At 51.2% G+C, this 22,317-nt stretch overlaps 1 protein-coding gene across 4 annotated transcripts in view; it reads right to left on the bottom strand.

Annotated features, from left to right (window-relative positions):
* Clip2 (CAP-Gly domain containing linker protein 2) overlaps positions 1–22,317 on the bottom strand; it is a 58,973-nt gene that overhangs the window by 14,090 nt on the left and 22,566 nt on the right. For 3 of the 4 annotated variants that reach the window (XR_007595983.1, XM_050166128.1, XM_050166126.1), the window contains exons 3-9: positions 17,851–18,407; positions 13,405–13,529; positions 12,339–12,552; positions 11,629–11,826; positions 9,429–9,532; positions 5,710–5,770; positions 372–476 (exon numbers count right to left, since the gene is read on the bottom strand). Coding sequence is in view for 3 of the 4 variants with exons in the window: in XM_050166128.1 (XP_050022085.1) it covers positions 372–476; positions 5,710–5,770; positions 9,429–9,532; positions 11,629–11,826; positions 12,339–12,552; positions 13,405–13,529; positions 17,851–18,407 (1,364 nt within the window). In the remaining variant the exon portion in view is untranslated. The remainder of the gene's footprint in view (positions 1–371; positions 477–5,709; positions 5,771–9,428; positions 9,533–11,628; positions 11,827–12,338; positions 12,553–13,404; positions 13,530–17,850; positions 18,408–22,317) is intronic. The other variant, XM_050166127.1, reaches the window with a different exon arrangement.

The raw sequence follows: 22,317 nt of genomic DNA, 5'->3' as shown, positions 1-22,317 counted from the left end.
CATTGCTATCTCTGACCTCCGAGGCAGCATGGACAAGGAAGCCCGTGTCCACCTGAGACCGCTAAGATCACTCCCAGGAGGATTCTTTGTCGTGATGGACAGGAAGGAGGCTCAGGGGAAGGTCTCAGAGAGAAGCCTCGGCTCAAGGAGTCATGAACTTGGGAGCAATCCCAGAGGATCAATACCCACTTCCCAAAGAGCCACAGTGAGCCTGACTCAAATCTCAACTTCCGTCCCAGAGGGGAGCACGGAAGGAAATTCTAAAAAGGGAAAGCGGCCATAACGATGGCTGAGGAAATGATAACAGGCAAGGGGGGTATCGAGGGGCCGAGGTGACGGCCAGGTGGGTGGCGGTGGCGGGCGCGTTTTACCCTGTTATCCGCTAATTCTCTGAGCAGCCGCTCGGCCTGCGCCTTCTCCAATAGCAGGCTCTGCTCCAACTCCCCAATGCGCGCGTGCTCCAGCTGGGTCTGGGTCTGCTCCACCCAGGGAGGGAAGAGGGATGGCAGGGCAGACAAGGAAGGCAGAGGTGTGGGGAGGAGGGCACGGGGAACAGGAAGCCGGAGAAAGAAAGAACGGGAGTGAGAGAGAAAAAGAGGAGAAAGAGAAAGAGAGGAGGCGTCATCTTCAGCGAACAAGACTGTGAAAATAGATCAATGAGCCGGAATCTCTTGGGGGGAAGAGAGAGAAGATCTCAGAAGTGGGGTGCGTGGGGGGCTGGGTGCCCTCCCCTCATGGTAGCATAGCCTTGAGTATATTCAAACAGAGGAGGCTGTGGGAACCATCCCTTGCCAGCCTCTGGCGATGCCGTGGCAATGGCTTCCCTAATTTCCTCTTCTGACTCTTAAATCCTGCCATTTCCTGCTGCCACTCTGGGAGCCTGTGGGCTTCTTTAAGGGTCTTCTCCCTCCCCACCCCGAGGCAGGGTTTCTCTGTGTAACAGTCCTGGCTGTCCTGGAACCCACTTTGTAGACTATAGGCCGGCCTCAATCAAATGCACAGTGTTCCGCCTGCCTCTAAGTCCCAGGATCAAAAAAGTGTGCCACCACCACCCAGCCTTTTCTTTCTTTTTTGCTAATTACATTTATTCATTTAGTGCATGCGTGTGCGTGTGTGCGTGCATGCACATGTACACATGCCACAGTGCACACGAGGGCAGTCTGAGAACAACTTGTGGGAGTTAGTTCTTGCCTTCCACCATGTGGGTCCCGGGAATCAAACTCAGGTTGTCATTTGGGCAGCAAGCCCCTTTACCTTCTGGGCCCTCTTGCCAGCCCTTCCTGTCTTGTCAACTCTGGCTGGCCTTGAATGCCCTACGTAGACCTCGAGCTCACAGACTCTCTCACGCCTCTGCCTTCTGAGTGCTGGGACTAGAGGTGCACACCACTGCACCTGTTTTCTTTTTGGTCTTTTGAAGCAGGGTTTTGCTACACAGCCAATCAAGTGCTGGATTGACATGTAGGTGCTGCCTTCACTTCCGGCTTTAAGTCTTAGCTATAGCATCCTCAGAGAGGATGAAATAATGATCCCAGGACTTCAAGACACCCAGGACTGTATTCAGGGGGAAAACCCAACAGCTCAGGGTTTCCCAAGTCATCTTGACTTTGCTGTGTAGTTTAGCCTGCTTGTTTGGTTGGTGTTTGGAGCCAGGGGCTCACTATGTTGTCAAGGCTGACCCCTCACTTCCCAAGTATGAAAACTGTACCAAGCCCAGCTTGGTTTAGAACCGAGTATGTAATCCCAAATGCCCTTGAACCTACAATCCTTCTGCCTCAGCCTCCCTAGTGCTGGGATAACAGGTACCCACCAGGGGTGACCCCTGCCTAACAGAACTCACGCCATCTTGATTCTCCTCGGCAGACCTCCTGGGTGGGGACTGGGCTTCCTGGAGCCTAGCTTGGCCGGCGTCCCTCCCCCTCCTTCCCGTTCCCCAGGCTCTACAGAGGATGCCTGGTCTCTGTGAAGTACAAGGGCACTTCTGTCCCCCTCTTTACAACACCCGTTTCATTCGAGAACAAAGCATGACATTCTCTGGGTGGCACAGGGCTGGCATTCGGGTGGCCCGTGATGGATCTTTGCAAGTCAGCGGGGAGGTGGGAAGGACACGCACCCTGGGGTACTCCTAGGAGACCAGAATGGAAACCAGGTTTGTCTCAGGAGAGTGGGGAGGGTGCAACTCACCCTTAGGGAAACACAGGTTAAAGCGACATCTCCCCTACCCCCACAACCCTGCAGCAAGTCTGAAGGGGTGAGTGGGGCTTAGACATCAGGAATAATATTCAGATGCCAGGAAGAAGTGGCCAGCCACGGAGACTGGAAGATTGGAACCTAATACCAACCACTCAGGAAAGGACGGGGGAGAGGGAGGCCTAACGAGCAATAATGAGCTTAGTCACGAGGACAGTAAAGGATGGGGTGACCTAGCCCAAGGGGATCAAGTGTTCTCTTTAGGACAGGGTTCAGGCTTTCAATTTTGACTTCGGTGTGTGTGTGTGTGTGTGTGTGTGTGTGTGTGTGTAGACCAGAGGTGGATACCAGACCTTAACCAATCTCCATCCTGTTTTCGGAGGCACGGACTCATTGACACCGGAGTTCACTGGCTAGGCCAGCCAGCTTGTCTCCAGGGACCCTGTCTCTAGTTCCTCAGCCACGGGGTTAGACATGCATCATGCCCGTTTCTAAGGAGAGTGCTAGGGGTCCAAACTCAAGCTCTCTGTTGATTTTCCTCATCGTGGGCCCCTAACTAGGGGGTCCTATATAGGTGTTCTGCTGAGTCATGCCCCCAATGTCCCTAGGCCCCCCAATATGGGTTTCTAGGTTAGTTATCTACTGCTGAGCCAAACCCCCAGGCCTTGGTTTTGACTTAGTCTTTTTTCTATTTATGTATTTATTTTCATATCGCCTGCATGTATGTATAATACCATGTATGTGCAGTGCCCTTGGAGGCCAGAAGGTATCAGATGTCCTGGAACTGGAGTTACAGGTGGTTGTGAGCCACCATGTGGGTGCCAGGAGCAGAATTCAGGTCCTCTGCAATAATAGCAAGTTCTCTTAACCACCGAGTCATCCCTGTGGTGCCACATTTCTGTCTGTTTGTGTTTTTTTGAGACAGGGTTTCTCTATGTAGCCCTGGTTATCCTGGATCTCACTCTAAAGAAGCAGGCTGGCCTCCAACTCACAGATATCCACCTGCCTCTGCCTCCCAAGTGCTGGGATTAAAGGTGTGTACAGCCACCACCCAGCTAGTTTTGATTTTTTTTCAAAAAAATATTTTAAAAAAGTGTGTGTGTGTGTGTGTTCCTGGTGCCCATGTAGGTCCCCATGGAGGTCAGAAAACAGTACTACATCCCTTGGAGCTGGTGATAAGGAGGCTGGGAGCCATCTGGGAACCGAACCCCGGGTTCTCTGGAAGTGTAGCGAGTGCTCTGAACCACTGAGCCATCTCTAAAGCCCCTGGGTTTGCCTTTTAAGATGGGTCGGGGAAAGCAGCATGGATAGGTTAGCACGGTTCACACTCTGGCTGCTCCAAATATCATCACCATTTAGTCTTCAGAGTAAAAAAAAAAAAATCAAAACTGGATGCCACAGCCCTTCTGGCTAAACTGGGCTGTACACCATTTGCCCTGTCCCCCTTACTTGATGCCAGCGCCAGACCACTGGCAGTCCTGGGACCAACCAGATTCTCTCCAGGGGATAACTGGGTGGTAATGTCTGGCAGGCTGGACCAGGGAGCAGATGTAGAAGAGACCAGACAGACAGGCAGCAGACAGACCGGCTGACCAGGGTCACCAAGGGTCTGCTAGCACTTGGCACCACCCTGGCTGGCTCCAGTTCCTTGAACTGCCGGCCCAGGGTGGCGTGATGTGTGCATTTCCCTGCCTGAGCCTCTGTTGATGGGAGCAGGTGAAGGGGGCTCAGATCTGGCAGCCCCTGCACCCCACAAGCCCACCCATCTGTCCTCTGCAGGGGGGCTGCTGCCCGTCAGATAAGCCAGACACAACCACCTGTCCTGTCCCTTTGTAACAAAAACATAATCCTAATGGCTTCAGGCTGGCTAATGATGCTGGTCTTTCCCCCTTCTCCTTCGTTCCTTCCTTTCTTCCTTCTTTCTCTCCCTCTCTTCCTTCTTGGGTCTCATTTATTCATTTATCCCAGGTTGCCCTCAAACCCAGAGCATAGCTGAGGTTGGCCCTGAACTCCTGACCTCCTGCTTCTACTTCCTGAGGCCTGGGATCACAGGTGTGTGTCACCATGTCCAATTTTTATCGTTGTTTAAAAGACAGGTTCTTACTATGTCGGCCTGCCTGTCTTAGACCAGATTGGACTACACAGACCAGACCAGCCTTGAATTTGCCATGCAGCCAAAGATGACTGTAATGTCTATTTCCCCGGCCTCTACCTCCCTATGCTAGGATTACCGGCACGTGCTACCATGCTGAGATTTGAACCCAGGCCTCACACATGCTAAGTAGGCACTCTACAGACTGAGTTACAGCTCCAACTCCTTTTTACTGTTTTCCTGACAGGGTCTTGCTAAGAAGCGCAGACCGATTTGGACTTGGTATGTAGCCCAGGCTAGCCCTGAACTTGCAATCGTCCTTCTCAGCTGCCCTAGAAAGCTAGGGTGCCACCAAGCCTTGGCCAATCTGGAACCTATGGCTGGGCCTTCTAAGGTCCTTCGGGGACCTGGGAATTAGTCACGCATGCAGACCACTGCGTCTCAGCTCCATTTAAACAAGCCCTACAGGAATGGGCACTTGACCTGTAATGAACTTCGGCCATGGAGGAAGCCCAGGGCTGCCAAAGGGAAGTGGCTTCCAGAGGCCGGATGGGCCAGAGGCATTGCAGACCCACTTGGCCGCTCCAGGAGTTCTACCTTTTTCCTTTCCAAGGGAAGGTCGGGAGACACAACAGAAAAGGTGGCCAAGGGTGGCCTCCTGACCCCAGAGGTCTCCCCAGGCTTTAGTGGCAGGGCTAGGTGTCCCTGAATGGACTTAAGGCCCCTAGTCCCTGATTCAGCACAGTGTGTTTACTGGTTAGGGATGATCCGGCTGTGTCCGAATACAGGTGGCAAAATGGAGAGGGTACAGGACGAACCAGAACCCAGCAATCGCCATCTCTGGTGCCCACACCTGTTAGCTGGTTACAGCATTAGGATAGTCTCTACTTTCTTGAGCTCTGGTCCTTTTTTCCCCCAGGCTAGCCTTAAACTAATAAACAAATAGCTGAGGATGACCTTGAACTCAATCCTCCTCCTTTCACTAGAACTAGGGCTCCTGAGTGCTAGGCAAGCACTCCACTTCGCCAACTGAGACACAGCCCCAGCAGGCGAGCTCTGGTTCTCCCATCTGTAAATTCTGTGATCCCAACTACTCCTTCTACCCAGGCCTGTGTCTACGACCCCGGGAGTCCAGCTCCTATATTGTTAGGTAAAGTCCTAGACCGTCAGCGACCTCGTCTGTCCCAACTCTACCTTCAACCAACAGTGTGGTGTCCCTTGGACTCCTGGAACACAGCTATGCCCATTTCTAACACCAGATGTCCTAAGGTCGCCCCTCCTCTACTCTTCCATGGAGGGGGCCTTTGACTCTAAGTCACCCAGGCCTCTCCAAGGAGGTCTAGGCTTACTGCCTAAATGCCAAGGTCACTTCTCATGGCAAGGACTGGTCCTACAGTGCCAAGTGAGCAGAGGAGGACAGCATCCGTTACCTCTAGGTCTCCTTTGGTGATGGATTCTTCTTCCACCCGGAACTGCAGGTCCTCCACCTTCCTGTGGGCAGGAAAAGAGGCAGAGGTGAGCTTTTGCAGCCAAGGACATAATGTGCACGCACACACGCGCACACACGCACACACACATACACGCATGCACACACACTCATGCATGCACACATGTGCACACACACGCGCACACACACGCGCACACATGCACGCCCTCACATACACGCATGCACACATGTGCACGCACAAAGACAAGTGGATATGCATCAGGCCAGCTATGAAGACATCAGAAGATCTCAGGAAGCAATCTTGAACTTCAGAAGAGCCTGTCCCCATATAGCCAGGAACTACCTTGAATCCTATATTTGAGGAGGGAAAGAACCTTCTGGAAGCCTACTGCACTGAATACAAGCCTCCTTCCTCTCAGGATGTCCACAGAAAACAGAGGACAATAGTCTGAGCCAGCTGTGGTGGAGCATAGCACTGGAAGGTCAAGGCAGGAGGTTTGAGAGTTAAGAGGCCAGCCTGAGTTACAAAGTGAGACCTTGCCTCAAAACACCAAATCAGGGCTGGGCGGTGGTGGCGCACACCTTTAATCCCAGCACTGGGGAGGCAGAGGCAGGTGATCTCAGCAAATTTAAGGCCAGCCTGGTCTACAGAGCTAGTTCCAGGACTGCCAGGACTGCTACACATAGAAACCCTGTATTGAAAAACAGAACAAACAAATCCAAAAAACAAAACAAAACTCCAGAAAAATAAAAACAAAGCTGGGCCGGGCAGTAGTAGCACACACCTTTAATCCCAGCACTCGAGAAGCAGAGGCAGGCGGATCTCTGTGAGTTCGAGGCCAGCCTGGTCTATAAGGGCTAGTTCCAGAATAGGTTCCAAAGCTACAGAGAAACACTGTCTCAAACAAACAAACAAACACATAAATAAAAAACAACAAAGAACCCATGCCAACTCAGGACTGTGGCTCTTCAGTGGGCATACTTCTCCATGTGGTCCTCTCTCAGCAAAGAGGATGAGGGAGGCCAGGAGACTTCCTATTCGCTAACTCCACTCTCATCCTCCAAGTTGAGAGCTGAGGTCCCAGCACGCATTTTCTGGGCTTCCACTGATGTAGACGGTCCCCAGGACCCCACTGAGGGAGTCAGGGGCTCCCTTCAGGGGACACACATTCACCTGTACACTTGCCAAACAAGCACAGAGCAGGAAACAGCACTAGCTCATGCCACCATTGGTTTGAGCTGAGGTGTACCTATAAGGCCACAAAGCGACGCTACACAATGCTGGGACCCGCATCGAGGCCCTTGGTGAACACAGCCCCCACGATGTCTTATTTTGAAAGAAAGGAGCTTGTACCTAGCTTATGTATCTGAGTTTAGGAAGCCACGGCTTGATGGTGTGTGTGTGCCCAGAGGCCAGAAGAGGGCATCGGGTGTTCTGTTCCACCACTGCCTGCCTTAGTCCCTTGAGACAGAGTCTCTCACTGAACCTGAAGCTAGAATGGCAGCCAGAAAGCCCTAAGGACCCTCGTGGCTCTGCCCATCCCTCCAACAGCAGGGTTACAAGCATAAGCAGCTATACCAGCTTTCCATGAGTGCTGGGGATTTGAACTCGGGTCTTCACGTTTGTAATGAAAGCGCTCTTCCCGCTGAGCCATGGCCCTGGGACTCCATCAGGGGGACATTCTCTAGCTCTCTCCTCTGTCGTGTCGTTCTGCTGGGTTCTCGGTGTCGTTGTTTTGATTTGTCTGAGACAAGGCCTCACTATGTAGCCCTGCCTAACCTGAAGAAGCTCACTAGTTAGGCTTGGCCTTGACCTCACAGAGACCTGCCTGCCTCTGCCTCCCGTGCTTTTCAAAGGTGCCTGGCTCACCTTTCGAGGCAGAGGCTCTCACTGAACCTGGTGGTACAAACTGGACAGACTGGCCAGGGGGCTCCGTCTTTGTATAGCTAATGCAGGGGTTGAAGACGTGTGTGCCAACGCCTGTCTTATAGCTAGGGATCTGAATCCCGGCCTTTCTGTAGCAGGCGCTTTACCAACTGAGCCATCTCCCAGCCCCCACCTCAGGATGCTTTAAAAGACTTTTTTTTTTTCCTTTCTGGCATGAGACGCATCACCATGGGAACCAGATGTGTGGGCCAGACTACCATCTCATGCAGATATAAATAAACCCCCATTCCCCCCCCAGTGAGACTGTAACTGCAGGACTTGGCGGAATGCCCAAAACAGATGCAAATGGGGGTGTCAAGACTGGGGGCTGCTGCCAGCATGGGGGAAGGAAGGACCATACAGACAGAAATTGTTATCTTTTGGGAAGGATCAGGCCTATATCCCAGCAGAAGACCCAGGAAGAAGACAGGCCCTGTGTCTCTGGTTGGGGCTGATGGGCAAAGTCTGTATCTTTCTGTGGGTCTCTGGGTGTGCATTAGCGTGCTCATGTCCTCCACGTTGGTTAAGGGCTTTTCTAGGGAACAGGGAGTTGCGGGAACTTCTGCTCTATCCTTTGGGCCATCTCAAAAATTGATGTATGGGCCAGCAAGATGGCTCAGTGAGTAAAGGTGCTTGCCGCAAAGCCTGGTGAGCTGAGTTCAATACCTAGGACTCACAGTGAAAGGAACTAATGTCCACAGGTTGTTTGCCGATGTTCATACATGTGTACACACACAGACACAGACACACACACACACACACTTTTTTTTTTTGGAGACAAGTTTCTCTGTGTAGCTCTGACTAGCCTAGAATTTACTCTGTAGACCCGGCTGGTCTCTAACTCACAGAGATCCACCTGCCTCTATTGGGATTAAAGGCATGCGCCACCACCACCCAGATTCAAGTATTTTTTAAAAGAGCCCAAGGCTCTTTTCCTGCCTAGTGATGAAAGCCAGGCTTGCGCAGGTTCAGCAGGCTCTCTCTCACTAAGCTCCAGCTCCTCTTCAGAGGGCTTCAGATAACATCTTGTTATGTGGCTCAACCTGACATGAAATCTGCTATATATACAGTCCAAGCTATCCTCAAACTGTCAGCAATCCTCCTGCCTCAGTCTCCTTAGTGTTGGGCTTATAAATGTGAACCATCATACCTGGTCCAAGCCCTTGCTGTTAAAAAAAAAATATTAGCTCTCTTTCTGAGACAGGGTCTTATGTAGCCCAGGCTGGTCTCAGACTCACTACGTAGCTGATCAGGACCCTGAACTACTGATCCTCCATCTTCTACTTTCCGAATGTCAAAATTACAGGCATCTAACACAGCTCCCAGTTCATGTGGTCCTGGGACTCTGGCCCAGGGCTTTGTGTACGCTAGACAAACACGTTACCAACTGAGCTACATTCCCAACCACATTTTTTTTTTAAATTTTCGAGACAGGGTTTCTCCATAGCTTTTGGTTCCTGTTCTGGAAATAGCTCTGTAGACCAGGCTGGCCTCGAACTCACGGAGATCCGCCTGCCTCTGCCTCCCAAGTGCTGGGATTAAAGGCATGCGCCACCACCGCCCGGCCCCAACCACATTTTTTTGTTTGTTTTTTTTTTTTTTATTTTGTTGTGCTAGGTTGCCCAGGTAGCCCAGGCTAGGCTGGAACTACTGATCCACCTACTTCAGCTCCCAAGTACTAGGATTACAGACAGGTCTATGCTGTATCACACCTGACACCCCCTTCTTCTACCCCTCCCCCTTTTCACTGGGCTCAGCGGGTGCCAGGGACGTACCTCCTCTCCTCCTCCAGCTGATTGGACAGGTCCACTTTCTCTTTCCTCACATTCTCCACCAGCAACCGTGCCCGCTGCAGCTTCTCCTCGGCTTCTGCAACATACTGACCCAGAGCAAGGCCAGAACAGGGTCAAGTCAATTCCAGCCTTCTCCCGGGGACAGGACAGAGGCAGGAGAGGGTGCAGGAGAGGAGGCCCACGCTTCCTGTCCCTTGTTGGCCCCAACCAGGCGACATGAAGAGAGAAGGCCCAGCAGGGAAGGAAGCAGAAGGCCGACAGTGTGTGTGTGTGTGTGTGTGTGTGTGTGCACGCATGTACCCTAGGATCCTCCGAACACATAGATGAGGGTGGCTTTAATATAGTGGGGGTTTTGTTTTGTTTTGTTTACTACTGGGGATCAAACCCAGAGCCTTGTATAGGCTAGGCAAGTGCTCTAATGCTAAGCCACGCCCCCGCTCCCGACCCCTCACTAGGGTCTTTAGACAAGTACTCTACTACTAAACATCCCAACACTGATGCGACTGTATTAATCCAAGCTCCCAACACCCGGAGAAGGACAAAGAGGACAAGCTAGCTCACAAATGGGCCCAGGCGCCCAGAGCAGGACCTCACGCAGCAGACAGACATTAAAGTCGGGTGTGACGGTGCAGCTCTGTGGTCGCAACACTTGGGGAGGGAAGGAGCTTGAGTTTGGCTACCCTGTGCTACAAAGTAAGACTGTTTCAAGAAAAAGGGGGAAAAAAAGCAGGAGTCTGGGAAATTTGGCTCCATGGTGGGAGCAGGCCTAGCATGTATAAACCCCGAGGCTGGATCTCTATTGTTGCAAAAATACATTTCATACAAACATCAGAAAAATGGTTAGGATAGGTAACAATAAACCCTAGGCTGAGGGTAAGAGGCTCTATCTCTGAAATATATTCCACAGATGTGTGTGCCCCAAGCATTATCTGACACATGAGCAGTCCTACCCTAGAGATGACCATTTCAGTTAGGAATCCGGACACAGCATGGCGGGTGTCAATAGACGTAATTCTCTCTCTCTCTGTGTGTGTGTGTGTGTGTGTGTGTGTGTGTGTGTGTGTGTGTAATCCTGAGGGTGGAACTTAAGGCTACACACACGAGACAAGCGATCAACCACTGAGCTACACGCGCCTCAACCCCACTACCTCAACTATCACCAAAGCGGAGGAAGCAGGGGAAGCGGGGAAGGGGGAAGAAAGAAAAATGGCTCAGTGGATAGAGACGCCAAGCCTGGTGGCCAGAGTTCAATCCACGGTGTCCACATGATGGACAGAGAGAATGGACGCCCCCCAGTTGTCCTCTGACCTCCACATGCGCACTGTGATACACATAATGCTCTCTCAAAAAACAAATAAATTAAAATGTCCCAAAAGGCTTTTAGAAAAAGAGAAAAACTGGTCAGCTAGTGTTGGTACAGACTTTTAATCCCAGCACTCGAGAGGCAGAGGTGGGAGAAACTCTCTTGAGTTTGAGGCCAGCCTGGTCTACAGACTGAGTTCCAGGACAGTTAGGGGTACACAGAAAAACCATGTCTTGAAAAAAAAAAAAAAGAGAGCGAGAGAAATTCATCCAGGCATGGTGGTTCTCACCTGTAATTCCAGTACCTGGGAGGAGGGGGCAGGAGTGTAAAGAGTTTGAGGCTAGCCTGGATAACAGGGTGAGCTCCAGGCCAGCCTGGGCTACAAAGGGAGACTCCTCTGTCTAAAAAAGCAAAAACAGAAAAGTCTCCTCTGACCTAGAAAACACTGGTATGGGAGTACTAAAAGCAGGAAGCACAGGTTTAAAGGCCGGATCGTTATGGGCATCCCTCCAAGATGGGCCCCTAGAAGGAATCCTATCTTGGAGGCAAGCTGTTAAAACTCAGGATGTTCTAAAGGGAAGTAAAACCATCCATCTTGGAGGGAAGCTTGTGAAAACTCAGGAAATAAACAACTCAATAACTTCAGGAAGTCCCTGAAACTGACAAAACTCATTAAGGCCCTGCCCCTTCAGTTTATGTAGGGGAACCCTCTCAAACAAGCTGCCTGTTAGAGGCCCAAACCAATTGAGCTCACTAGTAGAGAGACTTTCCAAACTGCGAGCTGGCTGGGGGCTGTGCACTGTGCTCTGGGTTTCTAGTTTCCATGACCACCCTGTGGGAAGAGGTGTTCGGCGCACCTGGAGCCTGCCAGCTACCCACCTGCTCATGCTGTGCCTTCAGCAGGGCGATCTCCTTCTCCACCTCACAGATATGGCTGGTGGCCTTGGCTACTTCGGCCCTCTCCAAATCACGCTCAGCCAGCAGCTGCTCAATGTGCTGCTGCTTCTCCTTCAGCGCTTCCTGCAGGGCTGTCGTGCCTGAGATCTTCCGGGCGTAGCGTGACGAGGTCTCTGTGAGCTGGAGAGAGTGGGCAGGGGTGGGACTCAAGACACTCGGGGTGTCGTACACAGAACGGAGGCCTTGTGCTTCTCCGCCCGCCTGTGCCTCAGGATGTCTGAAACTCACTCGCTGATTCACCCTCAGAAGCAACATGATAGCTGAGACTCCACTTTCAACAGGGCTGCCTTACCCTGGCCAGCTCCACTCTAGACCAAGAAGTACCGAATGAAGTCCTTCTACCCAGACCCAAGTCACTTCCTCTTCTCTCCTCATCTGCAACAGCCTTTGGAATTCCTTGCCTGTATCTACCCAGCACTGTTTACCCGGAGAAGGTGACCAAGAAGCCAGTCATAACAATAATAAAACATATAAATGGACCAATGTTTCCTACGAAGAGATCACACTGCCCCCGCCCCCACCCCCACCGAGGGATGCCTGGAATCAGAGCAAGCCAGGGACGGATTAGGACACTTGATCCCACCCTCCACCCTTAACATCAGCATTCTCCAACTCCCGGGTTCTATCCTTACCAGGCCACTCCGGCTGGGCCGGCCGCCAACTGAGGAGGCCACGGAGCTGACAGAGCTGATGGAGGAGCTGCTGGGACTGTGGGTCAAGGCCGAGACGCCCATAGCCATCCGTTTGGTCTTCTTGGCCTTGGCTGGACTGGTGGATGGGAAGCCAATTCGGATGACCTTGTGGATGGGTGCAAAGAGACCGAACTTGGGTGGGCACTGGAAATACCTGGGAAGCACGACAGAGCCACAAGTGATGCCATCGTTACCTGGGGACTCCCCTGCCTCCTACTCCATCCCTGAGCCTGAAAGACAGAGGTGTCTCCTCAGGCCACACATCCCCCCCTTCGCCCCCCCCCCCCAGCCACATCCCAAAGTGACAGGTCCTCCAGAAGGAGGAGTCGGACAAGGTGGTGCACGCCTGTAATCCCAGCACTGAAGAGGTGGAGGCAGGGGATTAGGAAGATGGGAGTGCCAAGAATTTACAGCTCTGGAAATAATATTAAGACATGTGCTTTCCGTCACACACAGAAAAAGCAGCAAAATCAAGGTGGGGCCTCCCAGGCTACACTGTTCCAGGACCCTACAAACTATCTAGGGTACCCCAGCTGTAACTTTAACAGTTGGTCTACTTCCCAAACCAGCTTTCTATCCCTGGGGGCCCCCTGCATAGAGAAGAAAAACCCTGAAGGAGAGGGTGCAAGCTCAGCCTCTGCTATGTAGTGGATCAGAGGCCAGCCTGTGCTACACAGGGCTGTTTCTAAAAAGGAGGAGGGAGGGATCTGAGCGCGCGGGACACCTGCAGCTTTTCGCATCGCTCGGGAAACACTTAGATTCTCACTTTTCTGCCCAACTCAGCCCTGTGTGATAAGCAAGGGAACATAGAATGGAAGGACTCCCTTAGTGCCTGCCTGTAACAATGGCCTCTGCCCTTAGCTCTCTTGTCAATCACTCCCCCTGCCTAGCCTGACACGCTGTTAGGAAGCACGCAGGCATCACTGGCGTCTAGTACATCAAGGCCACTCTACCTCTGCCGCCTCATCCCTGTCCCTCTGACAATCCTCACGAGAGCCCACTGTACCTGGTGCCTGCCACGGCCCCGTCGTTCTTCCCAAGGGGCTCATCCAGCTCCACGCCACACCACTCGCCTTTCGCAAAGTCCGTCTCCCCAACATACCGTACCACGCCAGTCTTCGTCCCACCGACCTGTTGGCACATGGAGAGAGGCAGGTCCAGAGGATGCAGGGGACACAGGTTGAGCCTGGCAGAGGGCAGATGAAAAAGAGGAGATACCCACGGACAGCTGGGAGGAACACAGGGTCCAGGGAGTCACGTGACTGCTATGTGGAAGGGCACAGGCTTGGAGAGAGACACACAGATCTGAACTGCTGCAGGAGTTTGGGCAAGTGACAGAACCTCTCTGAACCCCAGCGTCTTCATCTACCAAAGGAGCACTTGTGATAATTAAATATTGTATGTACATAACAACTACATGATGCTAGAGCCCAGGTAAATGCTTTCAGTAAAAAGACAGAAGCAGTTTTCAGGGATGGGCCAGTGGCCCAGTAATAAAGCCCTGCCTAGAATCCCCTAGTGAGGGACTGGGGTGTGACTCAGTGGTGGGGCCCCTGCCTAGAATCCCCCAATGAGGGGTTGGGGTGTCAGTGGTAGAGCCCCTGCCTAGAATCCCCCAGTGAGGGGCTGGGGTGTGGCTCAATGATAGAGCACCTGCCTAGAATCCCCAAAGAGACAGCGCCCTCTTCTGGCCCCCTTGGGCAACTGCATACACACACACACACTTAAAAAATAAAATTTAAAAAAATCAAAACAGAAAAAGTATATAGTAGTGTAAAAAAAAAAAGTTAACTGAACAAACCAAACAAAACTCCAAGCTATACAGACACATAAATTAGAGGCCCAAGTACTTGCAAAACCAGGTCTGATCTAATTTCCTTCTGTTGCTGCCATGATAAAGGTCCCTGGGAGAAAGCAACCGAGGGGAGTAGAGGGTTTACTAGGCTCACAGTTCCAGGTTACAGTCTAACACTGTGGAGACGTCAAGGCAGGAAACGAAAACATCATATCCACAAGAACAAACACCTGTCCTTTGCTTGCTTCTGACACTCTGCTTTCTCTATTCTTATACTGTTCAGGAACCCCTGGTAGGGGATGGTGCCGCCCACTGTAGGCTGGGTCTTCCTACATCAGTTAACAACCAAGACCGCCCCTTCTCAGACATGACCATATGCCAATGTGACCTGGCTAGTTCCTCATCTGTGACTCCCTTCTCAGCTAAAACTGACCAGTACACCAGGGGTTCTCACCCTTCCTAACACTGCAACCCTTTAATACAGTTCCTCATGTTGTGGGCACCCCTAACCATAAAATTCCTTTCTTTACTACCTCATAACTATAATTTTGCTACTGTTATGAAGAGTAATATAAGATCTGTGTTTTCTGATGGTCTTACACGACCCACAGGTTGAGAACTGCCACAACCCACCTTTCAAAGTCCAGAAGCTTCATTCCTTTCCCCCCAAAATAAACACCATTTCCTCTTTCAGCGGAATGATTCCATAACCATGCCCATCTCTCTAAATAGCAGGCTTCTGCTGTAACTTCTGTTAGAAACATTTAAGGTATTTTTAACTGACATGTAAGAATAGTCTGTACTTCAGTGATCCTCATTTTTGCGTGCACTGGTATCTGGCTTGCATGCTATCTATGTGAGGGTGTTAGGTCCCCTGCAACTGGAGTTAAAGACAGTTGTGAGCTGTCATATGTGTGCCGGGAATTGAACCTGGGTCCTCTGGAGGACTAGCTAGTGCTCTTAACCACTGAGCCATCTCTCCAGCCTCCACCCCTTTTTTTTAAATTTATTTATTTATTATGTATACAATATTCTGTCTGTGTGTGTGTCTGCAGGCCAGAAGAGGGCACCAGACCTCACTACAGATGGTTGTGAGCCACCATGTGGTTGCTGGGAATTGAACTCATGACCTTTGGAAGAGCAGGCAATGCTCTTAACCACTGAGCCATCTCTCCAGCCCCCAACCCCCTCATTTTTTTAAACTGACAATAGCTGTACTTATAAATGGGGTCCAGTGTGATTGTGTATACAGTGTCCGTATTTCTACAGCGTGCACTGTTCAACTCAGGGAACTACTGCTCCTATCCCTTGACATAACCATCTTTTTTTTTTTTTAATAGGGAGCTTTTGAAAATCTCTCTAGTGTTTGTAATAGAATAAATAGGGAGCCTTTGAAAACTTCTCCAGTGTTTGTAATAATATACACAAACATAGAGCTGGGGATGCAGCTCAGCTGGCAGAGGGCTTGGCTAGCAGGCAGGAGCCCTGGGTTCCAACCCCAGCACCGCTGCACAGAAGGTGCGTCTGTGGTCCCAGCAATCGGGAGGTGGAGGCAGGAGAGTTCAGGAGTTCAAGGGCATCCTTAGATACACAGTAGGTTAAGGTAACACTCCAAGCTCACGCACGTGCATGTATGTCTGTGTGTGTACGTGCATGCGCGTGTGTAAATATGTGCTATTATGAGCTACTGTCACCTACTCTGCTTGACCTCAGTTCCATTTATTATTTATTTCACATGACCTCCAGTTCCATTTAATTTACTGAAATGGCAGGGTTTCATGTGTGTGTGTGTGTGTATGTAAATCTTCTCTTTTGTGTGTGTTCATGTGACTACGTACATGTGCATCTGGACCAGAGGTCCCTATCAGGTGCGTCTTCATCTGCTCCACCTTCGTTTTTGAGACAGGGTCTTTCACTGAACCTGGAGCTCGGCTTGGCTAGGCTGAGATTTAGCTGGGATGCTGGTCAGCAAGCCTCAGGGATCCTCCTGCCTCCACCTCCCCAGTTGTGGGATTATAGGCATGCACCCCAACAGTCCAAATTTTCCACCTTGGTTCTGGGGGGTTAAATTTAGGTCCTTGTACAGTGCTTACCAACTGAGTTATTGCCCCGACCCTTTGTTGTTAAGAGAGGGTCTTGTTCTGCAGCCCAGGTTGAACCAATACTTTGTAGCCTCGACTGGCCTCTTAGGAACTGATACGTCCTGCCCCTCTCCCTAGAATGCTGGGATTACAGACATGCCTCAGCACTCTCAACTCCTCTTAATCTTCTAACACGTCTGGACATTTTCTTATTTCAGTAACCATATTTTTCACTCCCCCTAGAGCCTTTTTTGCCCCAATGAATATTCATGAGCACATGAATATTCATATATACATATTTGTCTCCACATGAATATCTGTAGTGATATGAATATTCATGGCCCTATATTCAGTGGTAGTCTGAAGTGCCTTCTCCAATTTCTCAGATGACTGACCATCTTTTCCCCACGGAAAGTTCTGGAAGCCTCTACCATGAAAACTGCCATATTGGTTGCCAACCTCAGGGGGGTGAAGGAGGAGGAGGCTGCAGAGAAGCAGGGGAGTCTCGGCCTGCATGACAAAAGTGCTTGTCCTACAGTCTCAGCCTCAGGTTCACCTAGAACTCTGATCCTCCTGCCTCCACCTCCCAAGAGCTGAGATGACAGGTGTGGGCCGGCATGTTGTTTTATGGGGTGCTGGGATCAAACCCTGGGATCTGTGCTTGCCAGACAACCTCTTAACCAGCTGAGCTATAGCCCCAGCTGGAGAATCCCATTTTGTAAAAAGTATCATGGTTAGACAAGGTGTCTGAGCAAGACCAGCCTGGTCTGCATAGAAAGTTCTAGGCTGGCTAGGGCTACATGGTGGGCAAGAAAGGAAAGAAAGAAAGAAAGAAAGAAAGAAAGAAAGAAAGAAAGAAAGAAAGAAAGAAAGAAAGAAAGAAAGAAAGAGAAAGAACCAGTCTAGATTTAAATGCACCACCACCACCACACACACACACACACACACACACACACACAAAATGCTCAAGTGTTGAAGACTCCATCCCCGCTGGGGGCAGGACTAAGAAGGGATTGATCACGAGGGCACTGATTCATCCGTGTTAAATTACGATGAGTTCATAGCTGGATGGGCTGTTCGGAGGTGGGGCCTGCTCAGAGGAAGTACTCACTGTGGGTGTTTTGACATCGGGTCCCTAAGCTCTGCACTCAGCTCGCTCTCGGCTTGCACCCCCCTCCCAGCTTTCTCCCACTGTGCCTTTCTCTCCAGACCCAAAACGATGGAGCTGGCCAACTCTGACCCGATCCCTCCTAAGTCACATGCTTAAACCCATCTTTCCTCTCTTGTTTTCACCCCTGGTATTTCATCACAGCCACGAAAGGCTGATGAGCAGATGGGTCTGAGACCCAGAAAGAACACTTGCCCAGGGTCACACAGCAACAGGCTTCGAAGCCAATGTCTTTTCCGCTGCTATTCTATGCGGTACCAATGAGGAACGCGGCCTCATCCGTGTTCAAGTTCCCTTTGAGTCCCTTCTCCGCTCAGCCCCTGGGTTCCACCTTATCCACGAAGCGGCAAGGGGCGGAAGACAGAGAGAGAGAGGCCGTGCGCCCAGCCGGGTACCATCCACACTTACCAGCACACGGTCTCCCAGGTGGAGGTCCTTGTCACCACGCTTCACAGAACCGCTGTCAGAGAGGTTGGAACCAGACTCATTGCCTGTCTTCACGGAGCTGTTAAGGACACTCTCCCGCAGGGGGATGACTCGGCTGGTGAGTGGGGGTGTGGCGGTGCCAGAATGCAAGGACAGGTTCTGGGCAGTGAGGGATTCCACTGAGTGGGCGTCACTGCCAGAGCCCTCAGCTGTGGGCTGGCGGGTCAGCTTGGAGGGCCGCGTGAAGATGCCCTGCAGAGCCGGGCACTCGAAGTAGCGCACGCCACCCACCGCTCCGTCATTCTTGCCCACTGGGTCGTCCAGGACCACGCCGGCCCACTGGCCTGGCGCAAACTGTGTCTCACCGAGGTACTGCACCACACCTGGCTTCACGCCATTCACCCACACCCTTTCGCCCACCACAAAGTCCCCCAGGAAGTCATCACCCACTTCAGCTGCCTTTGGACCTGGCTTCTCAGAGACAGTGGTGGTGGCTCCGGCCGAGGAGGGGCCCGACGCCTGCTTGTGCAGGGGAGACCCTGTGGATAAGTTAAGAGGCAGTAGTTAGGACTAGCCTGGGAACTGGGAGACAGACAAAGCTGGAGGGTGTCAGTTATTTGATGGGGAAACTGAGGCAGGCGTGGTCAGCAAGCAGTATGACATGTAAGGCTTATTCCCTCTGGACAGTGGGTAACTCAGAGGCTTTCCTTATTCTTTAGGCTACCAGGGGTGTCCAGTGTTTGAGCATCTCAGGGACACACTGCCCTCTACACGGTACGCACTGGAGGGGTGAGTGTGGCTGACAGGGTAGAGCTCTTGCATGAGGCCTGGGCTCCATCCTCGGGACCTCAAATCACAAACAAACAAAAAACAGAATAGAAGTTGGACCGATTAGATGGCTCAGTGGGAAAAGGGGCTTGCCCCCCATCAAGCCTGGCAATTTGAATTCAATCGTCAGGACCCACATGTTGGAAAGATTGAACTTTTTAAAGGAGTCCTTTGATCTCCAGATGTGTGCCAAGGAATGAATGCCACCCCTCCCTTCCATGATAAACAAACAAATGCGAACCAGTCCTGTAAAGTGTGCTTGGCAGGCCTAAGCTATGGGCCTAGCTCTTAAGCCCCGAGCGGTGACCAACCCATCCCATCAAGGACCCCACTTTACCTGTCCTCTTTGCTTACAACTCAAGCAGGGGTCCCAGGGTCTCAGCGGCCCAGTGTGGCTATTCTTAGAAAAAAGCTACCAGCTCAGCTGTCCCAACCCTCAGCTGTCCCAGCCCACAGGACCCTCAGATAATCTCTTCTGACCCCTGCCTCTCGCAAGGGTCACAGGTCCTCCAACCAATTGCTTCAACAGCTGCGGCAATTCAGGTCACAAGTCTGTGATGCCAGCCGAAAGGTTCTTTGATTTATCTTTCCTTTTAGCCACCCCTAGCCCCCTGTCTGGTCCTCCCAGCTGCCCCTGCCTCACAGGGACTAAACCCTTTTCAAATTCCTCACAAAGACAGGCAGGGAGATTTCGGCTGCCTGGGGATGGGAGAACATAGGGTGCCCCAACAAGATTTGTATTCCTAGTTCCATAGCACATTGGCCAGGCTTGGTTAAACCCCCTCCCTAAATTGGTACCTCAGTTTCAGTTTCCCCAAGAGACAACTAGATAAGATGTGTATATATATATACACATTTATATATGTATAGAGAGCTCTGTGTGTGTATATATGTATCAATCATAGCCCAACAATATATATGTGTGTGTGTGTATTATATATATATATATATATCCATATCCTAAGTACTGTTGGACTATGATTTTTATTTTAATCATTTGAGATGCGCTCATGTAACACAGGCTGGCTTCAAATGCCCTATACAGCCCACAACAGCCTTGATCTTTCCTCCTCCACCTCATGAATGCTGGGAATACAGATGTGCACCACCACACCTGATTTATGGGATGCTGGGGATAAAACCCAGGGCTTCTAGCAGGCTAGGCAAACATGATACCAATTAGACCACATTCCCAGGGCCCTTCTGTTGTTTTGTTTTTAGAGTCAAACTACATAGCCTTGGTTGGCCTTGAGTTCACCATGCGGAAAAATCGAGCCTTCAACTTACAGCAATCCACCTGCCTTATCTTTCCCAAGATCTTAAGCATGAGGTCACCAAGTCTACCAATACTGCCAATCTCTGCCAGGGCAGGTGGTTCGTGTAATGAGAGCTCTTAAGTTGTCACATGGGCCAGCCAGTGGTGGCACATGCCTTTGAGTCCAGCTTGGGAGGCAGAGGCAGGAGATCTGAGTTCGAGGCCAGCCTGGTCTACAGAGTGAGTTTCAGGACAGCCAGGGCTACCCAGAGAACCCATGTCTTGGTGGGGAGGGAGGGCAAAAACACAAAACAAAAACAAAGCATCTGACACACGGGCTGTTCTCTTGGCCCACACCCTCATGGAACCACCTGAGGCTGGAGCCTGGATTTAGCGTTGCCTCTGAGGTCCCCACCATTGCACACACTGTATGCAATGAAGGCTGAAGGCCAGTCACATCTGGCAATGCACATCTGTCATTCCAGAAGTGGGAGGCTGAAGCACAAGGACTTCTGAAGGCAGTCTGAGCTACTGACAGAGTTCAGGATGGGACCAGACAAGTTAGTGAGCTCCTCAGCCAGGCGTCAGGGACACAAACTATACCTCACGCAAGCAATTTATCCTTTTCCTGGACGGCGATTTCCATCAGGAGAAAAGGCAAACAGAATTTATTTTGAGTGGCTGGGTGTGATGGGCCCTACTCTTCAGAGGGGTAGGAGGAAGGATCAAGAGGTAAGGGTCATCCCCAGCTATACAGAGAGCCTGAAGCCAGCCTGGGCTACTTGAGAACCTGTCTCAGATTTCACTGTTGCTGTTACTTCAGGTTTTAAGTTCAAACTCAACCCAGTGTAGAAGCGCTCACCTTTAATCTTTAGACCCAGCACCAGGAAGCAGGTGGATTTCTAGCAATTCCAGGCCAGCCAGGTCTACATATTGAGTTCCAGGCTCATCAGAACTGCATCGTGAGACCCGGTCTCAAAAGCATTCCAAGTAGAGCTTCAAGAAGGATTAAGGATAACGTGAGGAGGAAACAGCTGCGTCTGGTTCAGCAGCAGATGTGGGGCTCAGGGTGGGGACCCAGACGGCACTGTCCCCTGCATGAAGAGGACTCGAGACTTGGAGGGGGGGTGCGCATGTATGCAGGCGCATGCCACACATTGCATGCATGCAGGCGCATGCCACACATTGCATATACCATGTGTGTGCAGAGGTCAGAAGAGGGTGCAAAAATCTCGGGAGCTAACCGTATGGGCGGCTGCGAGCTGCCAACTGTGGGTGCTGGGAACTGAGCTCTGGAAGAGAAGTGAGTGCCCTGAGGCACTGAGCCATCTCCAGCCCCTCACCTTGTTTTCCTTGATAGGATCTCTCACTGAGCAGCTTGCCAAGTATCTCTGTCTCCCCGGGGCTGGGATTACAGCGCAGGTGCACCACTGCACCTCATTTTCTAGTGTCTCCTAACCTGAGTTAGCCTGGAATTTCCTCCGGAGCCAAGGATGAACTCCTGATCCTTTCTGTCTCTACCTCTGAGTGCTGTGACTACAGACAGACACCGCCAGGCCTTGATATGTGACGTTAGGGATGAAATCCACAGCTTCCTACATGCTTGGTCAACAGAGTCCCATCCCAGCCCCACCCTCAATCTGTTTTTTGTTTTTGTTTTGTTTTGTTTTTACATAGGTTTTGGGGGCTTGAACTCAGGTCCTCATTCTTGCAAGGCAAGCCCCCTTATGGTCTGAACTATTTGCTCAACCCCAATAGGGTTTTCCTTACCTGCCAAGGCTCAGCCAGAAGGAATCCCAGCTCACTGAGCAACTACTTCCGGCCAACCCTGTGGACACAAGGAGGCCACCAGGGAGGACAAATGAGGACCATCAAGGAATGGGGGAGGGGCACACAAGAGGAGAAGCTGTAATTCAGCCAGCTGAGCCTAAGGAAGGAAGGGAGAAGAGCTCTGGGGTACTGAAGGGAATGGGCACTCGACCCTGAACGGGGTTCCCATGATCCCTAGCTGGGCTGTGAACACGGCTCCGTTGGTGGAGTGCACACATGAACCCCACCTCCAACACCACATGAACTTGGTGTGATGGCACGTGCCTGTTATCACAGCACTCTGGAAGTAGAAGCAGGAGGGTCAGGAGTTCATGGTCATCTCTGCTTGTATGTGGTGAGTTCAAGGTCAGCCTGAGCTACAGGAGACTGTCTTAAAAACAAAACAAAAAACAAAAATCCACATACACACAAAAATAAAAGAGAAAAAGAATAAAGCTGGGGAGATTGCTCAGTGGTTATATGCTCGCTCAACAAGCCTGAAGACCCGAGTCTGGATCCCAGAACCACCATAAATGCCAAGTGGCCACATGTTATTC

The sequence above is a fragment of the Alexandromys fortis genome, unplaced genomic scaffold, assembly GCF_014885135.2.
Source record: "Alexandromys fortis isolate MF-2015 unplaced genomic scaffold, M_Fortis_MF-2015_v1.1 scaffold_151, whole genome shotgun sequence".
NCBI classification, from domain to species: Eukaryota; Metazoa; Chordata; class Mammalia; order Rodentia; family Cricetidae; genus Alexandromys; species Alexandromys fortis.
Note: the sequence above shows the minus strand (reverse complement) of the source record. Positions and strands in the feature narration are given on the sequence as shown.